General features: G+C 39.7%; 1 protein-coding gene across 1 annotated transcript; it reads right to left on the bottom strand.

Moving 5' to 3' along the window:
• Window positions 1–4,007: 4,007 nt before the first annotated feature.
• Window positions 4,008–23,514, bottom strand: LOC131979069 (sacsin-like). Its single transcript, XM_059342961.1, has 7 exons — window positions 23,486–23,514; window positions 22,887–22,974; window positions 18,193–18,304; window positions 17,655–17,801; window positions 16,113–17,544; window positions 15,775–15,863; window positions 4,008–15,669 (listed from the first exon to the last, which is right to left on the bottom strand). The coding sequence occupies exons 1-7, from the start codon at window positions 23,512–23,514 to the stop codon at window positions 4,874–4,876; spliced, it is 12,693 nt and encodes a 4,230-aa protein (XP_059198944.1). The 3' UTR covers window positions 4,008–4,873.
• Between the last annotated feature and the right edge of the window lie 2,749 nt (window positions 23,515–26,263).

Here is a 26,263-nt window from a genome sequence, read left to right as displayed (position 1 = left end):
AAATGTATGCAGAAATAAACGTGCAAATGAATAAATACATAGGCTTACATTAAAAAATACAGATATACTGGATACATTATGAAGAAACAACAACAAAAGACAAATAAAATTAGTATCAAATGATTTTTGATTTTCCATTATGGCATGTCATTTCCCCACAATGACCTTATATATATATTGGTTTATTAGCTCAGATGCTAATAATAAGTAGTTTAATCAAACAGTGGGCCTACCTCAGTCATTGTGGTGAAGAGTCATATCAGTGCTGCTGTTCACCGGCTCGTCAAAGACACTGATGTTAATCCGTCCGCTGTTTATAAAGGATGATGATGCCCAACCCAACAACACGTCGTTTCCAGGCACACACTCATGTTTCTTTCGTTTTCCAACTAAGTGAATTTGCATTTTGGACTAAACAAAACTTTAGAGGGCAGCAACCAAGTACACCTGACTGCAGGTTGCAATTCGGGGCGGAGCTCAAAGGACGTTGAGGTGGATGGAGTCTATTAGATTTAATCAATGGCACCAATACAGCCGTGAAGCATAGGCCTACTTATTATTATTATTATTATTATTGGCCGCATATAAACAAATAAGGAGCATATTTACGTGTTATCAGAATTAAACATAAATATATATAAAACAAGATTAGATAAACTATTAGATAATGTAATAGCAGGGATACCACAGCAGGGAATTATATGTATGTACAGCAGCAGAGGGATAGTGCAATAACAAGATGTCAGTAAAAATGTGAAATGACAAATAAGGAAGTTTGAAGCGGCATTAAAACTTTAAAAAAAAAGCTGTTGTCATTCCCATTTTCATCATGCCAAAATAGTTAGCATCCTTTTGAAGTCTAATGTCGAGTTTTTTTTGCCTTTAGTGAATTCTAGTAAAATATGGGTCATTGTTTATTTTGATAAATGTTAAAACTTTATCTATCCTGATTCATAATGCTATTATACTGTATAACATTTTACTTGTACTAGAAAAATTCTGTCAGACACACTGATAAGGTGAATGTGCTTTGTACATCAGGTTATACCACTTAGAAGATCAAAGACTGAGGTGACTTTAACATCATCTTTATTGAACTGAACACAATTGAAAATCAAAGCTAACATATTAGAAGGGGTTGGGGCCATTGGCTGCAGTTGAGAGTCCTGGTCAGAGGCCACTTGATGGGGTTGAGGGGCTGGGCCAGAGGTCACTGAATGTTGATGTGATAACAGATGTTTACAGGGCTAGACTGGGACAAAAAAATCAGCCTTGGCCCACCACAACTGATAACTCACCAAGTATCTTAGTGCTCTCCTGAACATGGAGATATCTGAACTATATCACTCCACACTACACTACATTTAGGCTACATTAGACAGCCCTCATCCTAGAGTGTCAAAACACAGGAAGTCAGAATGGATAAGTTTCACTTTTTAATATAAATGCAATAACATGCAGCACAACAAAGCAAGATAATAAGCCTGCAGGGAAAAAATGAAAGAACACACAGTACTGTAAAAGTACAGTGGAAACTCCATGCTCACTTTAAAATGGTGTTCTACTAATGCTCAAGAAACAAATGTTTACATATCTAAAAAGATCCCTTTGGGTGGGCAAATTAGCCTGCAGAGACAGAAATGTCCTACTAGCAAATTTAACACTGTTACACTAACATCATAATTTTCACTTCCAACTGCTCGTCTGTTTATCACCTCCAAATCTATCTATCTATCAACAACTGATCAAGCTAGCACAGACAACAGCAAATGAGCTTCAAACACTGACAGAACTGACCAACATGAAGTTATGACAACAAGGCACTAGCATGTTTAACTGGTAACAGCAGCTAGCCTAGCTTGTTGCTGTGCCAGTCAATTAACGTCAACCAATTAAGTCATTAAGTTAAAGTCCATAACTGTTAAACTTCATTAAAAGTTCAGATGTGCTAAACATAGTGGAGGCAGCAGAAACTGTGCTCTTGCCCCCTGGCTGCGTGCGCACCTGTTACTGTTCAAAAAGTTAGCAAGCTAACAAAATAAAGTTATTAACTTGACTTCATGATATTTGGGCCCGGCAGATAAATATTTATTGCTTCTTACCGCATGTTGCCGGGTGCTTTCATCTTTCCACCTCTCTCTCATAGACTCCCTAAAGGTTAATTCCTCCATCATCACCTGTCAGGCGCCGCTGCCTGAAGGGCTTGTCGTTTGTTTTTCTCTTAATTTCTCCGCTACTTCTATGCATTTCTTTTACATTTTTATTTTCTGGCTGTGCCTTGACTGATCGACTGATTGACAGCCGAAGGCCCCAAGGAGGCGGGCTCTCGGCCCTCCCTCTACCTGATTTTTATTGACCATTGGCCAATGAGACTGCCGGGCCGTGACATGACTGGCTGATTGACAGCAGAAGGGGCCAAGGAGGAGGGGACCTTGGCCTTCGACCCTCCCTCTACCTGTTTTATTGGCCATTGGGCAATCAGTCAACCAAAAAAAAAAAAATTTTTTTGTTTTTTTGTTTTTTCAAGTCTTTCGGCCCAAAAGTTTTGCCGGCCCACCCGTTATGCCAGATGGCCAGAAGTCTAGCCCTGGGTGTTTAATGTACTGGGATCTATTTTTGATAGTCATGGTGCAAAAACCACAGTGGAAGTGTGTTGCTTTTCTGCAGTTTAATCCACACTTTATGATAGTGAACTCTGAAAGAGTGGAATAACAGTAAAAACACAAGTCATACAATTAAGTTGAACACAATGTGTGCAAATTATATATATGTATGTATATATATATATATAATGTGTGTGTACTTCTCTCTCACAAACAAAATTTATTACAAGTGTATTCTCATGTGTGGACATTGGGAGGAACGTGAACAGCCAGCATTTTTATAGTATGAAAGAACAGTGGGAACACTTCCAGGATGAGACGAAGCACACTCCGAGCACAAGGAGAAGACCGTTCTGCTCTGGTGACTGCTGAGATGTCACGTCCTCCAGAGCAAACTTTTGTTGTTAACATATGGAAAGATACATTTGTCTGATATATGGTTAGTTGTCATTATTTTCATAACATGATTTCTTAATAATGAATAAAAAAGTGCTTTTAACTTGGAATGTTTGTTTTCACTGGCAGCTGAACGTTCAGGTGTTCTGTCCAATGAGATCTTAAAAAAAAACATGCTCATCCAGCCCTGATTTGTTTTGATGATTTTTCATTCATTTTCAACAAATAATGAAATGTCTATCAACCATAGTCTGGTAACACTCACACAGTTAAAGCTCAATTTAAAAATCTCACCACAGTCTCATACTTTATGACAACTGAAGAAACTAACAGATAGTAAATGAAAATTTGTCCCTTTGGCCTACAGATTTAATAGAATATTTTAATTAATAATGGCAGAAATCTCCCCCACACAATAAGTGGGTTGCAACCCAATCCAATTTAAATATATTGTATTATGAAAATCTGTAAGAAAAATGGTTATCAAAATTCCCCTTCTCCTTCGTCTTACAGTTCAACAAGTAATTACATGTTTATCAACCATAGTCTGGTAACACTCACACAGTTAAAGCTCAATTTCTGTAATTTCCCAGCTTGGGATGAATAAAGTATATATATCCATCTATCTATCTACCTATCTATCTAATAAAAATAAAAAAATCTCCCCACAATCTCATACTTTATGACAACTGAAGAAACTAACAGATGGTATATGACACTGAAACTTTCTGTTGCTTTAGCCTACAGATTTAATAGAATATTTTAATTATGGAAGAATCTCAATAAGTGAGTTGCTACCCAATTACATATGGATTGTATTTTGAAAATCTGTAAGAAAAATGGTTATCAAAATTACCCAAACTTCTTTATATTTGCATTTCATAAAGTCTTACTGTGGTTATATTGATCCTCAGTGAGAAGTTATAAATGAAAACGAGCCATAACATTTCATTTTATTCATTTATTAGGGCAACGCACATTAACCGTTTTCAACATTTCTGTAAAAATATACCAGTGATAGCCAGCTGGCTAACTTTCAAATGCTACTCTTTGGAAAGATGTTTCGAAACCAGAAGAAACAAGTTTATATTTTCATAAAAAAGTAATAAAGAGATTATATTGGTCCTCAATGAGTAGTCATAAATGTTTACAACTTGAAGAAACAAGAAAAATGTAATTTGTATTTTCATAATAATTCAGATGATCTTTGAGCATTAACATTGGGAAAAAAGTTAGCATTTTTGTTACAAAGTAAGACAGAGATTATACTGGTCTTCAATGAGTTATAAATGTTCACAACACTGCAAAAAGATTATATTTGCATTTTCATAACAATGTAATAATGAGATTATCTTGGTTCCCAATGAGTAGTCATAAACTACAATAAACAAAGTTGACAGGCATTTTCTTTGCAAAGGATTATCTTGGTTCTCAATGAGTAGTTGAGATGTTTACCTTGCAAAACAACAATATACATTTGCATTTTTCGAAACAAAATAATATAGAAATTAAATTTGCCCTCAATGAGTAGTCATAAATGTTTACATAGAAAAAAAACATTTCAACAACAATTTTCAATACAAAGTGATATGAAGTGAAGAATTATAATCATCCTCAGTGATTAGTTGTAAATGTAGGAATGCAGCGAGCACATTGGTTTTCGATGAGTTGTCATACATTTTTACGACTCACAAAAGTCTTTGATGTTTACATTTTGAGCAGTTACTCAGAAATTAAGCAATCTTTCTGAAGAATTTTCACAGTATTTTTCTATCCTGTTAAACAAAAAAAAATCACTTTTGTTTATATTTTTGTAATATTATCACAATATGGATGTGAAAGCATCTTGAACTGACCCTGTTAGTCTTAAATCCCTAGTTCACATATGCCTCTACTTTACTGAGAAGCTCAGATGCCTTGTCCAGCGCCAACATTTCATTCTCTGATTTGAAGCGATCGTTGGGAATATGGGGAAATGGATGGCAGTTTGGATACTGAGTCTTTTTGGCGTCCACTCCCAGTGTCTTCAGATTCCGCACAATTTCAGGCACAACTCTCAGTTGGGGGTTGTAATGGGAAACTTTTGCAGCAAGGACTGAAATGGAGCAGTCTGTTGGATAGTGGCCATCCTTTTTATACTTTGCAGCTATGAGAGACTTTTCCACTGCTTGATGGATTTTGAACAGACACCACTCTGTGCTCGCCCCACTCATGTCTTTTTGAGCTGCGTTGAGATCACAGCGAGCTTGTCTACTCCAGCGCTGGGCCTCCTCTCTGTTCGGCTTCGGGACATTTTCATTATGGGTCCAAAAGTTGTACGATGGGTAGGATGAGCCTCCACTATTGCCATTGCCCTTGCCTTTGCCTTTACTGAGCTCATCAATTTGATTCCTCAAGTATTTGAATGCCTCAGTGGCGAGAAGTGGGCAGTCAGGGTTTTTGTCAGGATGCCATCTAAGGTACAGTCGCTTGATGGCTTTATCCTTCTCCTCCTTAGGAAGAGTCCAGATCTCTGCTAAACATTTGTCTATTTCCTGTTTAGCTTTGTCAATAGAGGCTGGTGAGGATCTTGAAGATGAGGAACTTGTATTTGATGGTTGGGAAGAATGTGGCACAGATGTGCAAGTCCTCTCCTCAGGTTCAGTCTTCTTCTGTCGTTTAAACTGATACAAGTCAAGACAACTAACTTCAACTGGCTCATCTGCTCCGATATCTATCCTGTATCTCTGAGAATATAGTCCAGCCTGCCTAGGCAGTCCTTCAACAATAACTGCATAAATATACTTGTTGTTAGTGTTGTAGCCAACATATTCCCCCTCTTCAAAGTTATTGAGGATGTTCATGTCTAAGGCATCACGCCATTCTTTTGGAATTTCTGTTCCAGGGGCCGGTGGATTGAGGAGCATGCTTTCAGTCTCAGCAATGTCATGGATCCCATTTTCAGCCAGAGTTGTCAGAACATCTTGCCGGCTGTCACACATGAGAAGTTGTCCGAGGACAAGGATGTGATTTAATGCCATTCTGTTTCCTAAAAGAGCATTTATCTCCTTTGCCAGTATCGTACAGATGGGAGTCTTCACCTTGAGAGCCATGTCATTGTTGTGTTTCAAGTAAAAGATGCAACCTTGTTGCTCTCTTTTGACAAAAATGTTGGTTTCAGTAGCAGTTTTGTGTAGTGGCTGTTTATTCACAAACAGCTTTGTTATCAGACTTCCGCAGCAGACAATCTGAATACTGCCAAAAGTCTTCTTGCACATGTCTGTAGCATCTTCTTGTGTTATTTTTCCTTGAGACTGCTCCCTTAAAAGACAAATTAGTCCATGTCTAAATGCTCCTGAAGACAGATGTTTCTCAAACCATCCACTAAATTCACAGTGTGGCACAAGCTCACAAGGCTGCATGTATGCTTCCTCCACTCTCTCCTCTGTGATTTGAGTCAGCATTTTAGGCCTAAATTTCTCAGGCAGCAATTGCAGTAACCGATGATGCTCAAATCTGTTCCTGCCTAAATGACATTCACTGAGTTTTTCAAGCAACAGGAACTTATTCTCCAACGCTTTTTCCAGCCTTTTGGTCTCACACGCTGTGTCGTTGTAGTAGAGTGTGTGTGAGGGGTATAATTTACTATCTACTGCAGGAAAATACAAAGTCTTTACATCATCAACAAGCGACTGGTCTCCTGGAGTTTTGATTAACTTGAAAAACTGCTCAACAGCGCGTTTCGCAGTTATCTGTTGATTTGGGTTTAGTTGCGGTTTTTCACAGGAATCCACATAGACTGCTTCAAGAACATTACAATACTGCACTGCAGTAGGTCGGTCCTTTACACCAATTTTCTTGAAGAAGTCTGCGAACATGACATCCTGCGGCGAAATGTTGTACAAATATGGCCTGAACTCACGGTGATGGGGGAGTGAAAAAGACACATCATCAGTTCTCACGAGTTCTTTGTCTTTTTCAACCAACACAACAGGAAGACCAGCCAATGGTTGGCCTTGAAACCTATTTGCTTGAAGGTAGGCATAAGCACTTCGAAATACCTCAGCACGCGTTTGGATCAACTGGTCAGTTTTACAGGTTGACTGACATATGTTGCTCATGTTACTGGTTACACAGAGTGTAGGTGGTTGTTCATGAGCTCCTGCATTCTTCATCATTTTCAGGAACTTTGGTGACTTATAAACTGGCATGTCTATAATCGGCATTGATGACCAAATCAGTTCCTGATGCTTAGCATCGCTATCAATCAAAGATCCTCTGATTTTAACAGCAGTTTCCTCAGCAGCAAATGGTTGATGATAGTTGCACAGTTCTTTTTTAATTTTCACTGGAAAAATGAACTTGATGTCAGCTATGCTCTCCAGCAACCTTTCCTCTTTGTTGCTGTCACTCACTATAGTCCAGGCTGCTTCAAAAATTAATGATGATTTCTGTTTCAACTCCTTTAGGTGGCCATTTTCTTTTGCTTCTGTTTCTAACTGCTGTGCAAATGTTATTATGTCATCTTTTGACACAATAGACTTCATTCCAAGGTCCCTGAGTAAGTCTTTTAGTTGTTTTAGTGTGTGTGGATTTTCTTCACACAACTCAGTCCAAAATCTCTTAGGCACAAATCTCTCTTGGGGCAACATCCTCCGATATAGCTCCACACTTTCATCAAAGTAGTACGATGCTGTCTCCAGTCTGCCTTGAGAATTGCAAATCAATTTCACCGTCTTCATTGAGGAGATGATTGTGTCCTTTTCTGCAGAATATTGAAGTGACAGTAACAGTTTGAGGCAGTGAAGCATCTTGATTTCTGTGAATGTGTGTACAGCGGGCAGAATGAACTTCATGAAATAGTCCATATCAGTCAGGGTTTTGATGTTCAGTGTTTCTGACAGACTGCAGTTCTCTGGATTGTATTTGAGAAAAATGCTGTTACTGTTGGGCAGATTGAACAAATCTGGAAATGTCCTTGAATAGTTGCTGTTGAGGATAAATACTTCTTCATGTCCATCAATCCTCACTCGGTTACCATGCACTGTTTCAAATAATGGCAAGGATTTGAGCTTACTCTGGTATGCTTGTTTGTCTTTGGACTTTGATACTCCAGACTGCAGGAAACACTGAAGCTCTTTCATGTCATCATTGGAAAGCAGGGAAAACTCTGAGCGGTTAATGTTGTAGACCTGATCCAACACACAACTTTTATCATTCACATCCATGAGTTCTGAGTGGAGAGGTAAACGATCCTGCATGCCTACATGTATCTTTGAGAAAAACACATTGTCAAGCTTAAAAAAACCAAGTTTAAAGAGGATGCTTGATATGTCACTGTCTATGGCGAACTGAATCACACTTGGCATGTCTTTCATCGTTTGCAGGAAGGGTTTTTTGTTCAACCTCGGACACACAACAGGCAAGATGCAGCATTCATTGAAGAGCTTCCTCACATCACTTAATGCCAGACTTTGTTCATTAGCACTAGATGTTGCGGGTTTAATTTGACTTGTTAAGAATGCCCAAAGGGATTTCAGCCAGTTTAACATGTCCTCGTTTGGGACACGAAGACCACTGTGTGGATCAACTTCACAATTCTGAAGACGCTGCTGAATTAACGGCTTCAGATATTCTGCTGCACAGGGAAGTGTCAAGCTTTTGACAAGGTTTAAAGTTTGTAGAACTTCAATGTGGTCTCTGTTGGTCTCATAATCTGCAAACTGGTCCTCGTAGCCAGAGAACAGATTATCATATCTTGATATCAGCTTGGGAGATTTGGAGTTAAAGACTCTCAAAACGTTATCTCTTGTGAGAAGAAGTGGAAGCCCATTGAGTGAGCTGGAGTTGGGCTCTTTCAAGTCGAAACCTCTTAAGCAGAAACTCAAGAGCTTTGAACATCTTGTTGCATCTTTGATCAGAGTGGCACTTATGGGCAGGGGTAAACCCTCATCTGTTTGGGTTGAGTCATTTAGGCTTTTCTCTCTTAGGAAAGTCTGCACAGTTGAAGGATTCACATCGTTCAGTTCAATGCCAGCAGCTTTGAAACTTTCCCAAACTTTTTGCATGGAAGGAGGAACCAATTTCATTCCAAGCTCCTCCAAAATGGGATTAATCTCACATATCCGGTGTATCAGGTAAGGTGCCTGAGTTGTTTCAGTTTCTTTGACATCACACCAGTTCAAAGAGTGCTTCCTAAATTCATGGCCAGCAATTGTTTGTGTTGAACTCCTCAGAAATGGAATCACATTCAAGCCTCTTTCTTTGACTGATCTGTATACCTCATGTATCATTTCATGCCAATCCTGGCCAACATCTTCGGACACAGTTGGCCAAAAACACAAGTAGTGTGACTCAATACGTGCAGGATCAACTTTTTTTTCTGCAGTGCTACGGCTGATGTAATGAAGGAGATCTGCATACAGTGGAGCAATGACATTTTGTTTCAAATATTCATTCCAGTTAGATTTTAGACCCTGTCCATCTTCTTTCCAAAGTTTTCTCCTGGCAGAATCTACCTCAAAGTTTGCATTGACATGCACTGGCAGTCCAGTTTTCCCTTGCAAAGGCAAGGAACAAAAAGCTTCTCCCTTAAAATCTATGGGGCTGGGTGGAGCCACATCTGAACTCTTGTTGATTTTTGAGCTCACTTGTGCTGCTATGGCTGCTTGGGGAAGTTTCTCCAATGGTGTTAGTTCATCATCACCACTGTTTTTGGAAGAGCCAAACTGCTCTGCAATGGTCCATCTAGTTTGTCTTTCATCTGAGGTTGAAATCAATGTTCCATAAATGACCTGCTTAGGTGTTACTGGTGTGTCTGATTGCAGCGAGATTTGTTGAAGTTTGACAAAAGCATCTTTTGTTTCGTTGCATTTCTGCGGCAGACTTTTTTCAACCATGAAGATGGTTTTGAGTTCTCCTGAACGCTCATTGATTTCATGGACTTTTATTTTGTAGATGTTTTTCAGAAATAAAATTAGTCCTTCGGGATCTTTTGAGAGTACAGAGCATAGTTCTTCCATGTCATTGTCAGTGACGCCCTGCTGTGATATTTTAGAGTTGTTTGCCATAGTACCCATCCTCAGAGGTAATCTGAACATGGTACCCTCTTTAAGAGGAAATTTGTCTGGAAGAAAGGATTTGTAGACGTCCATGTACATGTTCTTGAAAGTGTCAGCTAGTGTACAGACAGTGCCAGCTGGTGGTTTGTCTGAATGACTTTCAATGTATTTTCGATTGGGATCAGAAATGCAGAGTAGCTCATCTCCAGTGAGGATGGAGGGGCAGTCAGTCAGATGGTAAACAGAGTTGAATCCTACTCCGTACTTTCCTGTCTTCCCTGGAGAGTTGTGCTTTCCTCCTTCTCCTAACTGTTGAATTCCAGCCAGGTCAGCATCAGAAAACACTTTGTTGTTGAACACACACAGTGCTGGACCCTGCAATTGGTTCCATTTCTTCCCAAATGTTTTTTCTGTGCCATGCCGTCGTCTGTCCCAAACAAAGTTGATTTCGGTTGCCTCTGCATCATCAGCATTTTGGATAAGCTCTTTAAGGATATCCTTCCTTGCTGGATAGGCTGAAATTATGTTTTTGATTCGAACAGTAAGTTCTTCATGCTGCTCAAACTCAAAAGCAAATGGTGAAATGTTCTCAATCTCATAGTTTTGCAGGGTATAATGCCTGGTGGTTTTGATTCCAAAGTGCCTAGCCATAGCACGTGAGATATTCTCGTGACATAATGTGACACCTGGAGCAACTGGCATCCATGGACTGTCATTGTAAAACATCTTGCTTGCAGGTTGTAAAACACCACCTTTGTTTGGTATCTGACAGTCACTCGTTTTCTCTTTGGCTTCATGTATGGCTTTTAAAATTGTGAGGCAAATTGACAGGTCCTTCTTTGGTAGGGTCTTGTTACCATGTTGAGAGTGCATCTCCTGGAGTACAGTTAGAAACTGACTGGTTGTAAAACCTTTTTCAACACCTACACATTCCCAAAGTGTGCTGAAAGCACTGAAGAGCGATGGAAGTACATAAAGATAAGGTTTTGCTTCAAATTCCTCATTATCAGCTACACGACTCACATTTGCAAATGTACTGCCGACAAGAATGAAGGGAAATGTATTTGCCCATTGTGCAATGAGTGTGGAATCCCCACCATCAATGAGCCAATGGTCCAGAAACCTGTAGCATTCCAATGCTATTTTGTTGAGCATGGATCTGTCAATGGATTGAGATTTCCCACATGCTTCTTGAAGCTGCTCAAGCACTTTCTCAGGCCCTGGACTGTCATGGACTCCCAGAATTTGCAGGACTGGATCAGTTTTGTGTATTTCCAGATTGGTATGATCCAGAACATGTTGTGTCATGTTAACGAGTGGGGAGCATTTTTCACTAAATACATCTATGGGCCTTCTAAGTATGACATTTCTTTCCATTTTTGTATCACTGGGGGAAAATGCTGGGAGAAATTCAGTCATCCTCAGTGTTTCCCAGTGGAGAGAGTCTTTGTCATTCATATGATCCTTTAAAAGTTCAAGAAGGCAATTCAAATGCCTATATGCTTTCTTTTTGTCAGTGGTCCAGGTTTTGGGGATTGTGCTTGCCTTCTCTCCGATGTCTTCCAGTGAGAGATGATCATTTGCCATTCCAAGTTCCAACAAGCGCTGAATCCTTTTGGGGGCGCAAAAGTCATTTTTGGTGCCACCAAGCAAGCGTCCTTTCTCTGATTCAAAAAGACAGGCCACTTTCCCTGTCGGATTCACAAGTTTCCTGATATACTGGGGCTCTCCGCTTTTTGTGGGGATGCAAGGATAGCGGACCAGTAAACTGTTCATTTCTTCAATGTTAAGGTCAATTGCATGCAGCACAAGAGTATCTCTGCTCTCAGGGTCCATGGTACCAAGGTTGTTAAACACTGCTTCTTGGTAAAACTTGTCCCAGTTCCATGTTCTGTTCAGTAAAACTGTTTCAAGGCCCGACTGTTTGAAGCTGTTTCTCAACCACAGTGGAAGAGGAATAACATGGTTGGGTGCTTTAATTTGTTTCTTGCACACCTGCACAGCAAGCGCGAAGATGTCTTTATCCTCCTCAATGCTCTCGTGTAGAAATATGGCATTGTTCATTGAGCACCAATGTTCTCCATCACTGAAGAGCTTTGGGCCAGTGGACTGGTGACCAATGATGGAGTACAATGCATCAACCAAAGGTATGAAGGTTTCACTCACTTTCTCTCGATCAGGCCAAACAGTGTGATAACAGTAAGTTTCCAGTTGCTTGTTTTCAGACATTTCCTTAAGTGCCAAAAGTGCAGTGATGTATGCCTTCACTACAGGATCCTGTAGAAGGGCTTTGTTCCAGTCATGTTTGACCCCACTCTCACACAGACCTTTTCGGTTGCTCTTCACAGCAAATGTTCCATTTACATTGACTGGAAGACCTGTGTGAATGGAAAGAGGAAGGAAGCAAAATGCCTGTCCAACAAGATCTGTTTGTAATGAGGCCAGCTTTCCAGTATCTGGATGTTTTTGCAAAGGCACAGCAATCCCCCCGATGGGCAAAGAGAACTTGGCTTGCTTGTTTTCTTGAAGGGCCATTTGCAAAGACTGATGTGTCCCAAAGCAGTTGTACAGGAGCCAGGACTGGACTTCAGTTACACCACATTGCTGACTGGTTATTTGGACAATGTTGACTGTGCAGGAATCAATTACCTCTTTGCACTTTTTATCAAGTTTCATCAATGATTTCTCAGCTTGGTGCTGCTTTGACACGGTTTCATAAGGAATCCTGTTTGTATTCACTGTGGTTTTGGAGACAGTGAGGAGAGTTTCTATTTGGTCATCTCTCGGTGGAGTTGATGCTTCGTTTGAGATACTTTGTAGAGACAGTGTGTTGATGTTTTTCAAAAACAGCAGGTGAGTTTGTGAATTGATGGTGAACTGCTGTTGAAAAGAGATGATATCGTGTTTGTGATACACCTTTGAACTTATTTCTGACTCAACAGCCTCTTCTTCAGTTCGGAAAGGCAGTTTGATCAAAGTGCCTGGATAAGGTTCAGGGGGACTTTGTCTGCTAAAATTACAATCAAAAATGCGTTCGTATGGTCCAAACTGACCAGGAAACCAACGAAAAAGTCCCTGCTGAGCAAGATCCAGCTTGATTCCAGGATTTGTTTTATGTTTGATGTGCTTCTTGAGGTGAGTTACATTTGGATCAAGTATGAGAAGACTGTTGCCACTGAGGATGGAAGGAACATCTGTCACATGATACACAGTGTTGAATCCAAGTCCAAACTTTCCTATTTTTTCCATCTTGTTTTCCTTTGAGGCAGCTCCAACTCTGACAATATTTTTCCAATCCTCAGGTGTGAACTGCTCATTATTAAATGCCCACAGGCAAGGTCCTTGGCAAAGGGTCATGTCAGGGTCAATGAGACTATCAGGGGCGTCTTTGTGCACTCTGAAATCTACCAAGAATTTACAGGCTTCTGCCCCAGCATTCTCTGCATTTTGAATGAGCTCCTTGAAGATGTCACTTTCTTCATCATACTCTTTAAGAATGTTTTTAATTCTTGTTGTTATCGGTTCAGATTGTCCACACTGTTCAACCTCCAGCGGAAGTTTGTGGGTGCTGAGAAATTGGATATTAAACCATTCAGCAGCTGCTCTTGGGATTTCCTCATGTACAACATGAATTTCTTCCTGGCTTTGCTTCAGCTCTTTCAACCCATTCTTGCTCACATCGCAGAAGACTGCCATTGACAGTGGTTTAAGGGTATGTTGGTCACCCTCTATGAGGACTGGCACTGGGATGTCATCCTGAACCATCTTCTTCGCTTTCCACAGCCAGTTCAGAATTTCAATTGACACTTTTACCTCAGAGGATGTTGCAAATGGCAGTTGTCTTCCTTCAATGGTTTGCCTGATGGAATGAAGAATACCAATAACTTCTTCATCTGAAAACAATGTTCTTAGGCCAAACTCCTGGAGCAACTTATTGTATGCCAGAAATTCCTTTGGGACCTTCCCAATGTAGGCGCTCAGATCAAGATCACGTGGGTAGTCTAGGACCAGATCCTGTGGCGATACAAACTGGTTGTGGCTCCACAGCCAGGATTTGTCCTTTTTCATCATTGTTGAAAATTCTGAGATGTGGTCTTGCATGTGTTTGTAAATGCTGTGCAACTTTCTCTTGAAATCCACATTTGTGTCAGGATCAGACATTTTCTGTGATTTTGATTTCAACACTGTCAAATTCTCTGTAACTTTTTCAGGTGGGGGTAGGCGTTGAAGACCAAGTTGGCTGCTAACTCTGTTACTGAAACTTCCCACCAGAGGCATTGCATGCCCAACAATGTCCTCATACATAGAATGTCTTATTTCTTCTGGACAAAAGAAACAACTTGTCTGAGATTTGTCGTTGCAGTGTTCACTGCCAGGTTTAGCACATGGGACCCATCTTAGCATTTTGAGGCGATGAAGCTGTTCATGAGAGAACTTTGAGAGCAGATCATTAGTATCCAGCATCTTCAAGAGCACCTTAGCTCTTTTGAGAGCCTCAGCTTGAGAGCTGACATGTTTACTGTCAATCAGTGTGGCGGCATGCAACAAGTGCTCAGGTGACACGTCTACTTCTTTATTTAGCAATCCAAGCTCTGTTAGGCTTTGAAGCATCTGTGACGTGTGAGTGTACAATGGTGGGGGAAAGAAATCTGACTCAAAAATGATTTTAAAGGTTGCAATTCTTGGGTCAAAAAAGTTTGATGCTTTTTTCAGCTTTCCATTCATTTCAATGAAGCTCAAGTCCTTGCATCTGCGCCTCAACTTCTGATTTTGAGAGAAAAGGATCTCGCCATTCTGTAAGATCCAAGTCATGACTTTCCCAGTGTCTTCTTTTCTGCATGCTCCCTTGTCAATACAGTCAATCAGGAGATTGGCTGCTTCTGCAGTATCCATGATATTAACTTTGAGCAGCTGTAACAGTCTGCGATCAGCCTCAGTTGCACACTGCACAACCGAATCAGGCATGGGGAACTCTGTCGGTACTTTTAGACCAGAAATTAGAAGCACAGCCTGTTTTGATTGAACTGCAACACTTGATCCTTTCATGGTTTGAAACAGAGGCAACTCTGAGAGTAAATCTTTCTCAGTGACTGAAAGAGAATCCAGGCGAGAAACATAATCTTTCAGCTCTTCATGTGCTTTGTGAGAGGCAGTTTTGAGTTCTTTGATGACATCCTGAGAATTTAAATTCACCAAGACTTTCATGACACTCCTGGGAGATGGGCACAGCACATAAGAGTCAAGGTCTTCATGCTTAACCCACTCATTTCCTGTCACCACTGTGCCACCAACTTTGTTCACCAACTGAGCTATTTGTGTTGGCAAGTTCATCTGCTTGCTTTTCTGAAAAATGAGGGTTGTTTTCTGCTCTAGTCTTGCTAGTGATACATGCTGACTGGCGGACAGGGGGCTGACTGGTATTAATGGCATTCTACTGAAATTACTTAACTCTTTGAAGTGAGTGTTGAGAAATTTCCAGAATTCTTGGAGCCAGTCTAAAGGTGGATGTTGACTGCTGCTGATGTTCCAGGTAACAAGCCCTGTCCTCGTCTGCTTCCAGTCCTGTGGCAGATACTTCTTTGTATATTCAGCCACCTGGTTTGCGTCAATGTTGATGACCTTGAATAAATCTAAAAAAATAGATTTTGTTTTAAATATATACATAAATGTTTATGGCGTGTGTCAAAAATGCAAAACGACCTTTAAATACGTTTTCTCTAAGATTATTTTCCTACTTTCTCTCGCCAGTTCTTTCAGGTGGGTACTGCAGGTTTGACTGAGATCATCTGGGATGAAGAGGTGTTTGCAGCATGGTAGCAAGACTCTGCACAAAGAATAAGTTTGTTTGCATATAATTTTAGTTTACAGTGAGTTAACAAATGCAGACTTTTCAATCAAAGCAGAAATAAAAATGATAATAATTGTCAAATAATATACTGAAGCAAGTGTGATCTGATCACTATTGATGATCCTGGACCTGGCTAACATAATAGCCAAGTACAGAATTATAACTTTTGTCAATATATTTAATATAGACTATAAAAGAGAATAAGGGCAAAATCTTAAAACCCACCTTGGAAATTCACTGCTGTCAATTAAAGCAGTGTCCTCCTCTTGGTCTGTGAAAGATCTGAAAGAGCCGTCATTGAGTGGAAGCAGTTGAAGGCCCTTGAGTTCTCTGTATTTTCCATCACTCAAAACATACTCCAAAAGGCAAAGTTTGTCACCTTTAGAGATGGTGTGCATGTCCATCCTGCGGAGAATGTTCCTTAGGAATGTTGGGGTGACGTGTTTAAGGGTGCTGGGCTGTGGATAAGCCTTATTTATAGCTTTTGCGACACTGCCTGATAAAGTGACAAGATTTTCTCCACAGGAGACCAAAGTCCTTTCAATGGCAGCCAAAATGTCAGAGCTTGTTGGACCATTACAGGGGAACACAGCTTCTGATGGAGTGATGAACTGTCTTTCATTTTTGGCAAGAGAGAGGACAGCCACATTCTGTTTGAATAAGTGATCAAGAACATCCAGAGCGATGGCATACCATTTTTCTCGGTGCTTTATCTGGCTGATATCTGGCCACAGATCATACATGTAGGAGACAGGCAGAACAGATGCTTGAGCAAGCTTGATAGCATCTTGAATGATCATGAGGTATGCTTGTGGAAGCACTTCCTTCATCAGCAACTCGTTCCACACAGCATGTTCATCATGTTTCTGGTCCACCTCTTGCCACTTGATGTGTCTTCTGTTGTCTGTGAGGCCAAAGCACGCATTGACATAAACTGGGAGTCCTGTCTTGTTGGATTCATTGTTTGGGAGTGGGAGGAAGCAGCTCAGTCTACTCTCTCTACTGTCTCTCTTCTCCCCACAAGGGAATGCCAAGTCAACTTGAGGGAAAAAACTCAACTTTTTTGCAAGTGAATCAAGCTCTTCTACATTGCCTTCTTTCATGGTACATGTTGTCAAAAGCCACGTTGTTTCTTTGTGGTCTTCTGAGTTGAGGCTTATCACTTTGAACCTTGTTGAACTCTCAGTTATTGACTCGTCTTCGGACTCCAGAACAACATTTGATGGGACGGAGGATTTCACTTCAAGTCCGCTGTTTACAGTGCCATGTACGTCGATATGTATCAAGGACACAGAGATCACATTTTTCAGGAACAGAAGGCTTAAGTCAGCATCCGCAATGAAGCTGTCAAAAAGCTCAACCACCTTGTTGGAGTCATATAGATTATCTGAGATATCTGATGCCTCTTTGCGCAAGGGGAACCTGAAAACTGTCCCATCGAATTGTTGATTCTCCTTGATGACTTTTGACCATTCTTGTCCACTTAGAAGTGAAACTATATCATGAAAAGGTTGGAATTGATCATGTATAGTCATAAGATCTTCTTGGTCGTCTGCATCATCCAAAGACCACTGAAAACCTCCCTGTCTGACCCCAAATATTTTTTCTTGGGGGTCCAGAAACCCGAGGTGCTTTGAACTGAATATACTTGGTACATCTGTGAATAGAGTAAAACACACAAAATGGTCCCATTAACTTACTATACATGTAAAACAAAAACTTAAACTGAGACTCTTGGTTGATGGGTTTATCTTTATGTAGTTTTACCTGTTATGTGGTAAACAGAGTTGAAGCCGATTCCAAACCTTCCGACTTTGTTTGGATGATTGCGTTTGACACTCCTCCCTGCCGTCTGAATTCCTTCCCAGTCATCTTGAGTGAATGCTGCATTGTTGTAGGCGTAAAGAGCAGGACCTTTGCAAAAACAGGCAAAAAATACTTCAGAGGTGCTCATGACTTTTTTTAATACACTTCTATTCTTACAATCTGGCCAACCACACTTGACTATGGGCGGCAACCCAAATGAAATAAGCAGAACATACAAACTTTAAAAATGTTTAAGGCAGATGCGAAAAAATAAAGAATGCTTTCAAAAATATAAATGTTAATAGTTTATTTATTTTTCAGTTAACTAAGTGCAAAATTGACTGACCATAACAAAAATCTAAATCAAATCAATATTTGGTGTGACCACTTTTGCACAGTACTGTATATTACATTATACATTTGTATATTGGAAAAATGCATCACAACTAATGTTGATAACCACCTCAGAGCATGGCTATTGTATGAACACCCTGCATACCTTGGTATTGTCCCAGTTCATCAGTCCAAAGGCTCTCAGTCCCATAGCTTCTCTCATCATGGATGAAAACCACTTTTGTGGCTTCAGCATCATCTGCATTTTGAATCAGCTCCTGTGGGGGAAAATAAAACAGTAAACAGAGCTGGACACATGCGACCTGCAGACAAGATGGCTGCGTAACGCGACTGCTCTTGCCCTCCCCCTCCCCCTCCCCCTCCTAACTTTAACATATTATCCATCTATCTTGCATCGTTAACTTAACAACTCCTTGCCCGGAGCCTCTGTAACTCCCGTGTATATGATGGCTGATGGTTTGAGAAGCAAAACCGGGTTTGACCCTCTGAAAGACGACGAAAAGCTTGAGACATTTAAGCTAGCTGTATCATCCATGCTAACTTCCGCAATGAAAGAGCAGCAAACCTTTATTGAGAAACAGTTTGTGAAACAGCTGGACAACATAAAAGCAGAGGTAATGAAGAACTCAAATTAAATAAAGAAGCTGAAAGCAGACCACAATGGGCTCTCCACACAGCTGGCTAAATCCGGGCAGTCTCTCCAAACTACATGTTGCCAACCTGAAGCAAACTTGGCGGAGCAAGGGGACAGGTCCCGCAGGGATAATGTTCGCATTATCAACCTGACAGAAAAAGTTGAAAGTGGCGACGCATCGGAATTTGTTTAATCCTCGCTCACTAAATGGTTCCCCACTCTCACCGGTAGATGGAGGTGATGCGTATAGGACCAGATCGCATCACCGGATCCCGCAACCTGATCTGCAAGATGCTACGTTACACAGACCGGGACCGCATCCTGAAGGCAGCCAGAGGCTCTCGGATTGAGGTCAGCGGCAAAGAGATCCGCTTTTCAGCGGACTACAGTAACTACACCATCAAACGGCGCGGCTCATTTTCTCAAGCGATGGAGACAGCGAGGAAACTCGGTTTCATTCCGTTCCTGATTTACCCAGCCAAACTAAAGCAGTCACCGCAAATCAGAAGTGCACCTCTTTGAGACCCAGGCAGAGGCTGAAGACTTCCTTGGCGCTCAGACCCGGCCAGTGGACTGACGAATGAATCTGATGTACTGGTATTCTAAAATAACACGGAATCTCTAGATAAGTAAAGTATCATCCCATGCAGCCATAATAACATACCTCAGTGCATACTTGAAGTTACTGTGACTCTGCTGTTTTTTGTTGATTTATTATAATGCTTACTTTAGTGATTTAAGTTCCAACAGGCGATATGGATAAATAATTACAGTTTTGCAGTAGAGTTTGATATTTTTTTGCTTGGTTAATAAAAAAACACAACTCTTAACTTTGATGGAAATTTGTTTTTCTTTTTCGTGATAGTATGATAGCCAGCTTTCTCAGTTCAGGAGCCCATGTAGTGGGTGTTATGTTTGTGGCTGCTGCCACCTTATATGTTATAGTTTTAGATGAGAGTTCGTATTTTTCCTTTTTTCTTCCTTTTTTTTGGCGACATCAGGTTGAATATTTGGATCTGCCCATTTCTGACTATAACTCATATACAGGAACAAAAAAAATTGCCCAGCCTTATCCGTAATAATGTCTATAATGTCTAATAATAATGTCTATATAAATGGTTTAAATGCCCCCATTAAGCACTCATGTGTCTTGATTGGCTTAGAAGACACAAGATAGACGTGGCCTACATTCAAGGGTCACATTTTAAACACTCTGACAAAGAACGTTTGTCAAACCTTTACTATACTTGAGCTGCAGCTACTTTCAACTCCAAGAGCCGTGGTGCCCTGGTGGTATTGAGACGTAGCCTATCCTTAACAAAAATTGAAAGCTATGAAAGTGAAGATGGTCGAATTGCTTACATTAAAACAAACATATGGTCAGAGAATAGCATTTCTATGTTTATATGCCACAAATCATTTTAGTCCAGAGTTCTTTGGCACAATCAGCAAGACTTTATGACCCGCAGGACTTTTCAGTTATTATTGGCGCTGACATGAATGCTGTCCTTCATCCCTTACTTGATAGATCTAGTGCACCATCTCAACATATCCCTCCTTCAACATCTGCCTTCCAAGGTTTGGTTGATGATTTTAGTCTAACAGATCTATACAGAGCTGTAAACCCTTCTTCAAGACAATATAGTTTTTATTCGTACAGACGCAAGACCTATTCAAGGATAGATCATTTACTGGCTTCTGCACTTTATACACTGAAATTCATTCAGCTGTGATTTATCCTAACTCTTATTCTGACCATTGTGTTATCAGAGCACAGCTCACACTTGCCAAGACTCCAACTAAGGCCACAGGATGGCGCTTTAACTCCACATTACTTAAAAACATTACTTAGGGGCGGCTGTGGCTCAGTTGGTAGAGAGGTCGCCTACTGATCAGAAGGTTTGTGGTTCGATCCCCGACCATGGCAGCCTGTGTCTAACATGTCAAAGTACTGAACCCCAAATTGCTCCCATTGCGTTCATCGGTGTGTGAATGAACTCCCAATGGTGGCAGGTGGCACCAGTGTGCCCTGGTAGCCTCGGCCTCCAGTATGAATCTGTGTGAATGAGCATAGTGTGTAGTATAAGTGCACTCCATTAACCATTTAAAAACAATGATTATTGTGACCATTTCAGAAATAATTCACTTTTAACAACACCAAACACTCCATATCGCTATATGCTGATGACATATTATTATATTTCGATAGAGCAACCTTATCATTACTGCATATTTTGGATACTTTCCACAAATTTAGCTCTCTGTCCAGTTATAAAATCAATTGGACAAAATCTGCGCTTCTTCCTTTAAACTCTAAAGTGAACCTGATTACCTCAGCACATCCCAGTGCTCAAACAATTTAAATACTTAGGGGTGGACATTTTTCCTTCATTAGCCAATATTGCCAATAAGAATTTTCAGGGCATCTATAATAAAATTGAGGCGGATCTTAATAGATGGTCTCACTTGCCAAATTCAGTACAAGCTCGTGTGTCAGTTATTAAAATGGATATTTTACCAAGCATAAATTTATTTTCTTCGATGCTGCCCTTACCATCCCCAATTGACTACTGGAAAAAAGTTCATTCTTTGGTCTCTAAGTTTATTTGGGGAAGGAAACGACCACGTGTGAAGTTAACTACACTTCAACAAGATAAAACAGAGGGTGGTCTTTCAGGGCCTAACTTCAAATATTATTTTTGGTCATATGTATCGAAACCACTCACAGATTGGCTTAACCCCAATTCTGATCCATGTCCCATTCTCATCTCCGGATTGGAGCTCTAGGGGTATCCATGTTTTAGCTGAGAATGGGCTTTGTGATTTTAATGATTTGAGATTATCTTACAAATTACCTGGAACATCTTTATTTCTGTACTTTCAACCACGATCATCTATGAAAGCATATGGAGTGCCATGGAATTCTCCTCTTACTGCTCACTCTTTGCACTCTATTCTGTACAATAGAGGATAAAAAAGAGGTTTGGTTCCCCAAATGTATTCACTTCTCCAGGATGCCTCTTATAAAACCCTCCCTATTGTACATGTGTGGTCTAATGAAATGCAGCACTACATCGGAGGAGATTCATTGAACTGGGAAAAGATTTGGTCCTCGATTGTCTTGGCTTCTCAAAACCCAAACCATCAACAGATCCATTTCAATTATATCCACAGGACTTACCTCACTCCAAGGAGAAACTTTCTCATGAAACGTTTATCATCTCCAATTTGCACCCTTTGCTCAGATGGACTTATAGGCTCATATATATACTGGGAATGCAGGGATGTGAAGCTTTTTTGGGGTGAGGTCTGTTTGACCTTATCTAATGTACTGGAAGTCACTGTACCATGTTCTCCCATTGTGTTACTCCTGAATGATACCACTTCATTAAAATTGACATGCTGGATAAGACGTATTCTCCTAACGGGCATCACTGCTGCCAAAAAGATGCTGGCTTTACGCTGGAAACCTCCACATACAGTTACCAAGCCCCATTGGATTAACACATGCATTGACATAATAAATATGGAGCTTTCAGTGGCAGGCACCATATGTGCTGTGTGTGAGTCTGAGTGTGTGTTTGTGCATGTACGTATGTGTATGTGTACATGTACATACAGATGTGTATGTAGGGATAGGAGGGGTGGGTTTTGTCATTTTTATCGACTGTTTTTATTCTTATTTTTTGTAAAGCACTTTGTGTTGCATTTATATGTATGAAAAGCGCTATATAAATAAAGTTTGATTGATTGATTGATTGAGAATGCACGGTGCTGGAGCTGATACTATTCTAGCATGGCAAACAATGGCAGATAAGATCAAGGAATTGCTGTAATCAATATTTTTTATTTGCATTTCTTGTTAAAACATGGTCTCTCATGTCCTGTAAGAGTTTAATAGAGATCCAAGTTGGGGGGGTGAGGGTTTTCGCTGCCTGTTCCCTTTTTAAATTTTTTATTTTTAATTATCATTATTATTTTTTAATTGGATTGCAATGTACCTTTGACTTTTATCGGGCTGCTGTACTTGTTTTCCTTTAAAAGCAATAAAAAAGTTGTTCACAAAAAACAGTAAACAGAGCTTTACAGATTGAAGCTGAAGGGGGGAGGGGGAATCCACTGATATGCTACATATCAGTTAGATAATATGAAATGTTTTATACCATAATTATTATAACCAGTATTTGACAGAGAATTGAACCAACCTTCAAAATTTGTCCACCATCTGGATATCTACGTAGAATATCTTTCAGGTAGTCAATGAAGGGCGGTGCTGTTGCCCCGAAGGACTTCCTGAAAAAAGGAGAACGATTTAATAGTCAAATCAACACAGGGTGTGTCCTCCTCAAAGAGTTGTGCAGCCTGAAATCAGGCACGACTCCTGAGAACCTCAAGTGCTGAAATAAGCTCTCATTTCCACATGAACACACAGCTCTTGCCCTTACTTAGCATGAATAGCATAAATATGAGCTCTATATATCTTATATTAATGGTTTAAATTGTAAGTAAGTATGTAAATTTCATTTACAAAGCTCTTTTCACAGGAAATAAAACCACAAAGTGCTTAACAAGGGTATAAAACAACATACAGGCAAACACAGAAAAACTCAATACATCAAGTACATGTATCTATGCATGATACATTATTATGCATATAGGTATGTGCAACAGGTTTCTTCAATGTCTATTCATCAAATCTATGCTGCAAGAACAAACCCCCCCCCCCCCCCCCCAAACCGCCACCCCACCCCACCCCACCCCACCCAAACAAAACAACATAAAAACTGATAGGTTTGCAACTCACCGATTTTTTTCCTTTGTCTTTGAACTCATCCTTCCTGACGTGGATGCTAAAAGAACGTCAGAATACAGTGCATTAAAGAACAAACGTCTCTTTTCATCCACATGTGATATTAAGAGACCTGCACCTGCTGCCACAAAGCTGATTTAAATGTGGCAACCCTCCTGCACACACTTTAGTTTTCTACACTTTAAAATTATTTGTTCATTTCTCCTCATTTGAGTTTTGTTTACCTAAGACCTCGTGTACATTTCACATGCAGCCCATTCAACAGTTTTTTTTTCAGTTTTGTTGGCGGTTCATGAGTCTCTGTTTGCAGTGCACGCATTTAATCCATTTCTAAACAGTCTCACGTTAGTTTTTTGAGTCACCAGTCATGAAGGTGTCGCTGCTGAGCGGACATCTTGGCGGGCTGGAGGACAAATCGCGCCCCCTGCTGCTGAGCCTTTAAATACAGGAAGAGGAACGTAGCCTACCAAGTGTCGTAGAAGGAGGGGGGTTGACTGTAGGTATTTTAAGTTTTTAATAGCTGAAATTATTATTAACTCCTACTATTAACACTGATAGCCGAATTTATTTTTCCAGGTTTGTGTTTGTTTTTAGATTTTTATAATCTCTAATCAACAATTAAATATGTCTTTGTTCCCCAATTAGGTCAGATTTTTTTTATGTATAACATGTAATCCAGCCTGACACCAGGGGGCGATCCACTTAGCATATATATTTATTTTGGATATTGATATTCAAAATAAACCATGTAGTTACAGACACATCATCAATACTTTGGGCTATGCTATATGAGCTTGTTGAGTGTCAGTTGATACGAACTGATGTTTTTGATAGAATTAATATATATTAATTTGAAGTGCATTTCAGAACATACACACTCACAAATATATAAGGGAAGACTGCACTCTTTGGGCAAAAAAACAACAACAACTGAATTCCTATAATATATATATATATATATATATATATATATATATGTATATACATATATGGCTTTGTTCCCTAATAGGTCATATCATAGATTTATATAGGCCTATATACTGCAGAATGCCATTATTGGCCTAATTTAACAAACAAATGAATGAAATAATAACAAGCATAAAAAGAAGTAATGATAGGCCTAGCCTGGGACTTGAATATGATAGGCCTATAACAGTTATTTTGCCCCCTGTATCTTGTGTGAAGTGTCCTTGAGTTTCTTGAAAGGCGTTATATAAATGTAATTCATTATAATTATTATGATATATTTGTTTGCTTTTATTTTAGATTTGTTTACTTTTTTCTTCCTGTAAGTCCCTTTGGATAAAAGCGTCTGCTGAATGACTAAATGTAAATGTTACACTTTTATTATTATTATTATTATTATTATTAATAATATTATTGACCTCTCTGTTTGTTTGTCCAGAATACAGATGCAAACGTTGTAAAATTATTTATAGTCTTTGTTCACACAACTGAATTAAAAAGTTTTCTGATAAGTTAGTTCATTTTAGGCATGTGATACATCACATGCCTAAATGTGATACATCACATGTGATACATCACATGCCTAAACACTTTTCTTGACCTAGGTTTATTGAACAAAGTATCAGATAACTTTTGCTGAGTCACACTGCAGCATTGTAAAAAAATAAAAACCTGTCAACCGCTGCTCGCCTTGACGTCAGGGCTAACGATAAAAGTGTTTATGCCTACAATTTGTGTGGTTAAAAACTGCTGTAGTGTTCATAGTGTTAGTAGTTTTATAGTTTTATGGATCACCTGATCATGAAGGCGGCATCGTTTTTCTCCAGCCTGGCATACAGGGGCAGGTGTACAAGTAATTAAATCAGAACAAAACTTTACTGCATCGTTTTCTCAGGCTTAACTGAAATAATCCACATCAAATTCTTTAACCCTGAGCTTCTAAATGTTTTTCAATGCTTTAGGCCTACTTTATTTAATTATTTTTACACATTTAATTTGAAGTGCTTTTCAAAACATAATAACACAATAATTAAAATTATATATATATATATATATATATATATATAATTTTCACTGGTCCAACCTCTTATCTGAGCAGGAAATAGCATTATGGCTGTTTCAGTGTTTGAGGAAAAGTTCCTGCTCACCAGCTCACTGTTATATGAAGCCTAACGCTGAAGCAGGAAATGGACCGATAAATGTATGCAGAAATAAACGTGCAAATGAATAAATATATAGGCTTACATTAAGAAATACAGATATACTGAATACATTATGAACAAACAACAACAAAAGACAATAAGTAGTAATAATAAGTAGTTTAATTAACAGTGGGCCTACCTCAGTCATTGTGGTGAAGAGTCATATCAGTGCTGCTGTTCACCGGCTCGTCAAAGACACTGATGTTAATCCGTCCGCTGTTTATAAAGGATGATGATGCCCAACCCAACAACACGTCGTTTCCTGGCAATAAAAAAATAATAATAAAAAAAATTTATGGAAGGTACCAGAAGACACCAACTCAATGGAAAAAGTTTCTATCTGATGGAACAAACAAAGCGGCACTGGCTGAATTCCTCTTTGATGTGTGGAAAGATGCTGACCTAACTGTTGTGGGCAAGGACTTGACTGTGTACATAGCACATGGAGAACTGTGTCACTGCTTGAAAGTAACAGATGGTTCACAAACTGTAAATGCTGTTAAGGATCTTGAATGTGATCATGAGGAATGTGACACAAGGGTGTTCTTACATGCACATCATGCTGCACAGGAACATGAAACAGTCATCATTAAGAGCCCTGATA

Source organism: Centropristis striata, chromosome 10 (genome assembly GCF_030273125.1).
Source record: "Centropristis striata isolate RG_2023a ecotype Rhode Island chromosome 10, C.striata_1.0, whole genome shotgun sequence".
Taxonomy (NCBI): domain Eukaryota; kingdom Metazoa; phylum Chordata; class Actinopteri; order Perciformes; family Serranidae; genus Centropristis; species Centropristis striata.
This window is presented reverse-complemented; position numbering and strand designations above follow the sequence as displayed.

Coding starts and splice junctions, on each gene's coding strand:
- LOC131979069 (XM_059342961.1), bottom strand. CDS start 23,514: ATGAGTTCAAAGACAAAGGAAAAAAATCG. Junction 17,802..18,192: donor TGAACTGGGACAATACCAAG/GTATGCAGGGTG, acceptor GTTTTTGCAAAG/GTCCTGCTCTTTACGCCTAC. Junction 17,545..17,654: donor CTCTGTTTACCACATAACAG/GTAAAACTACAT, acceptor CTCTATTCACAG/ATGTACCAAGTATATTCAGT.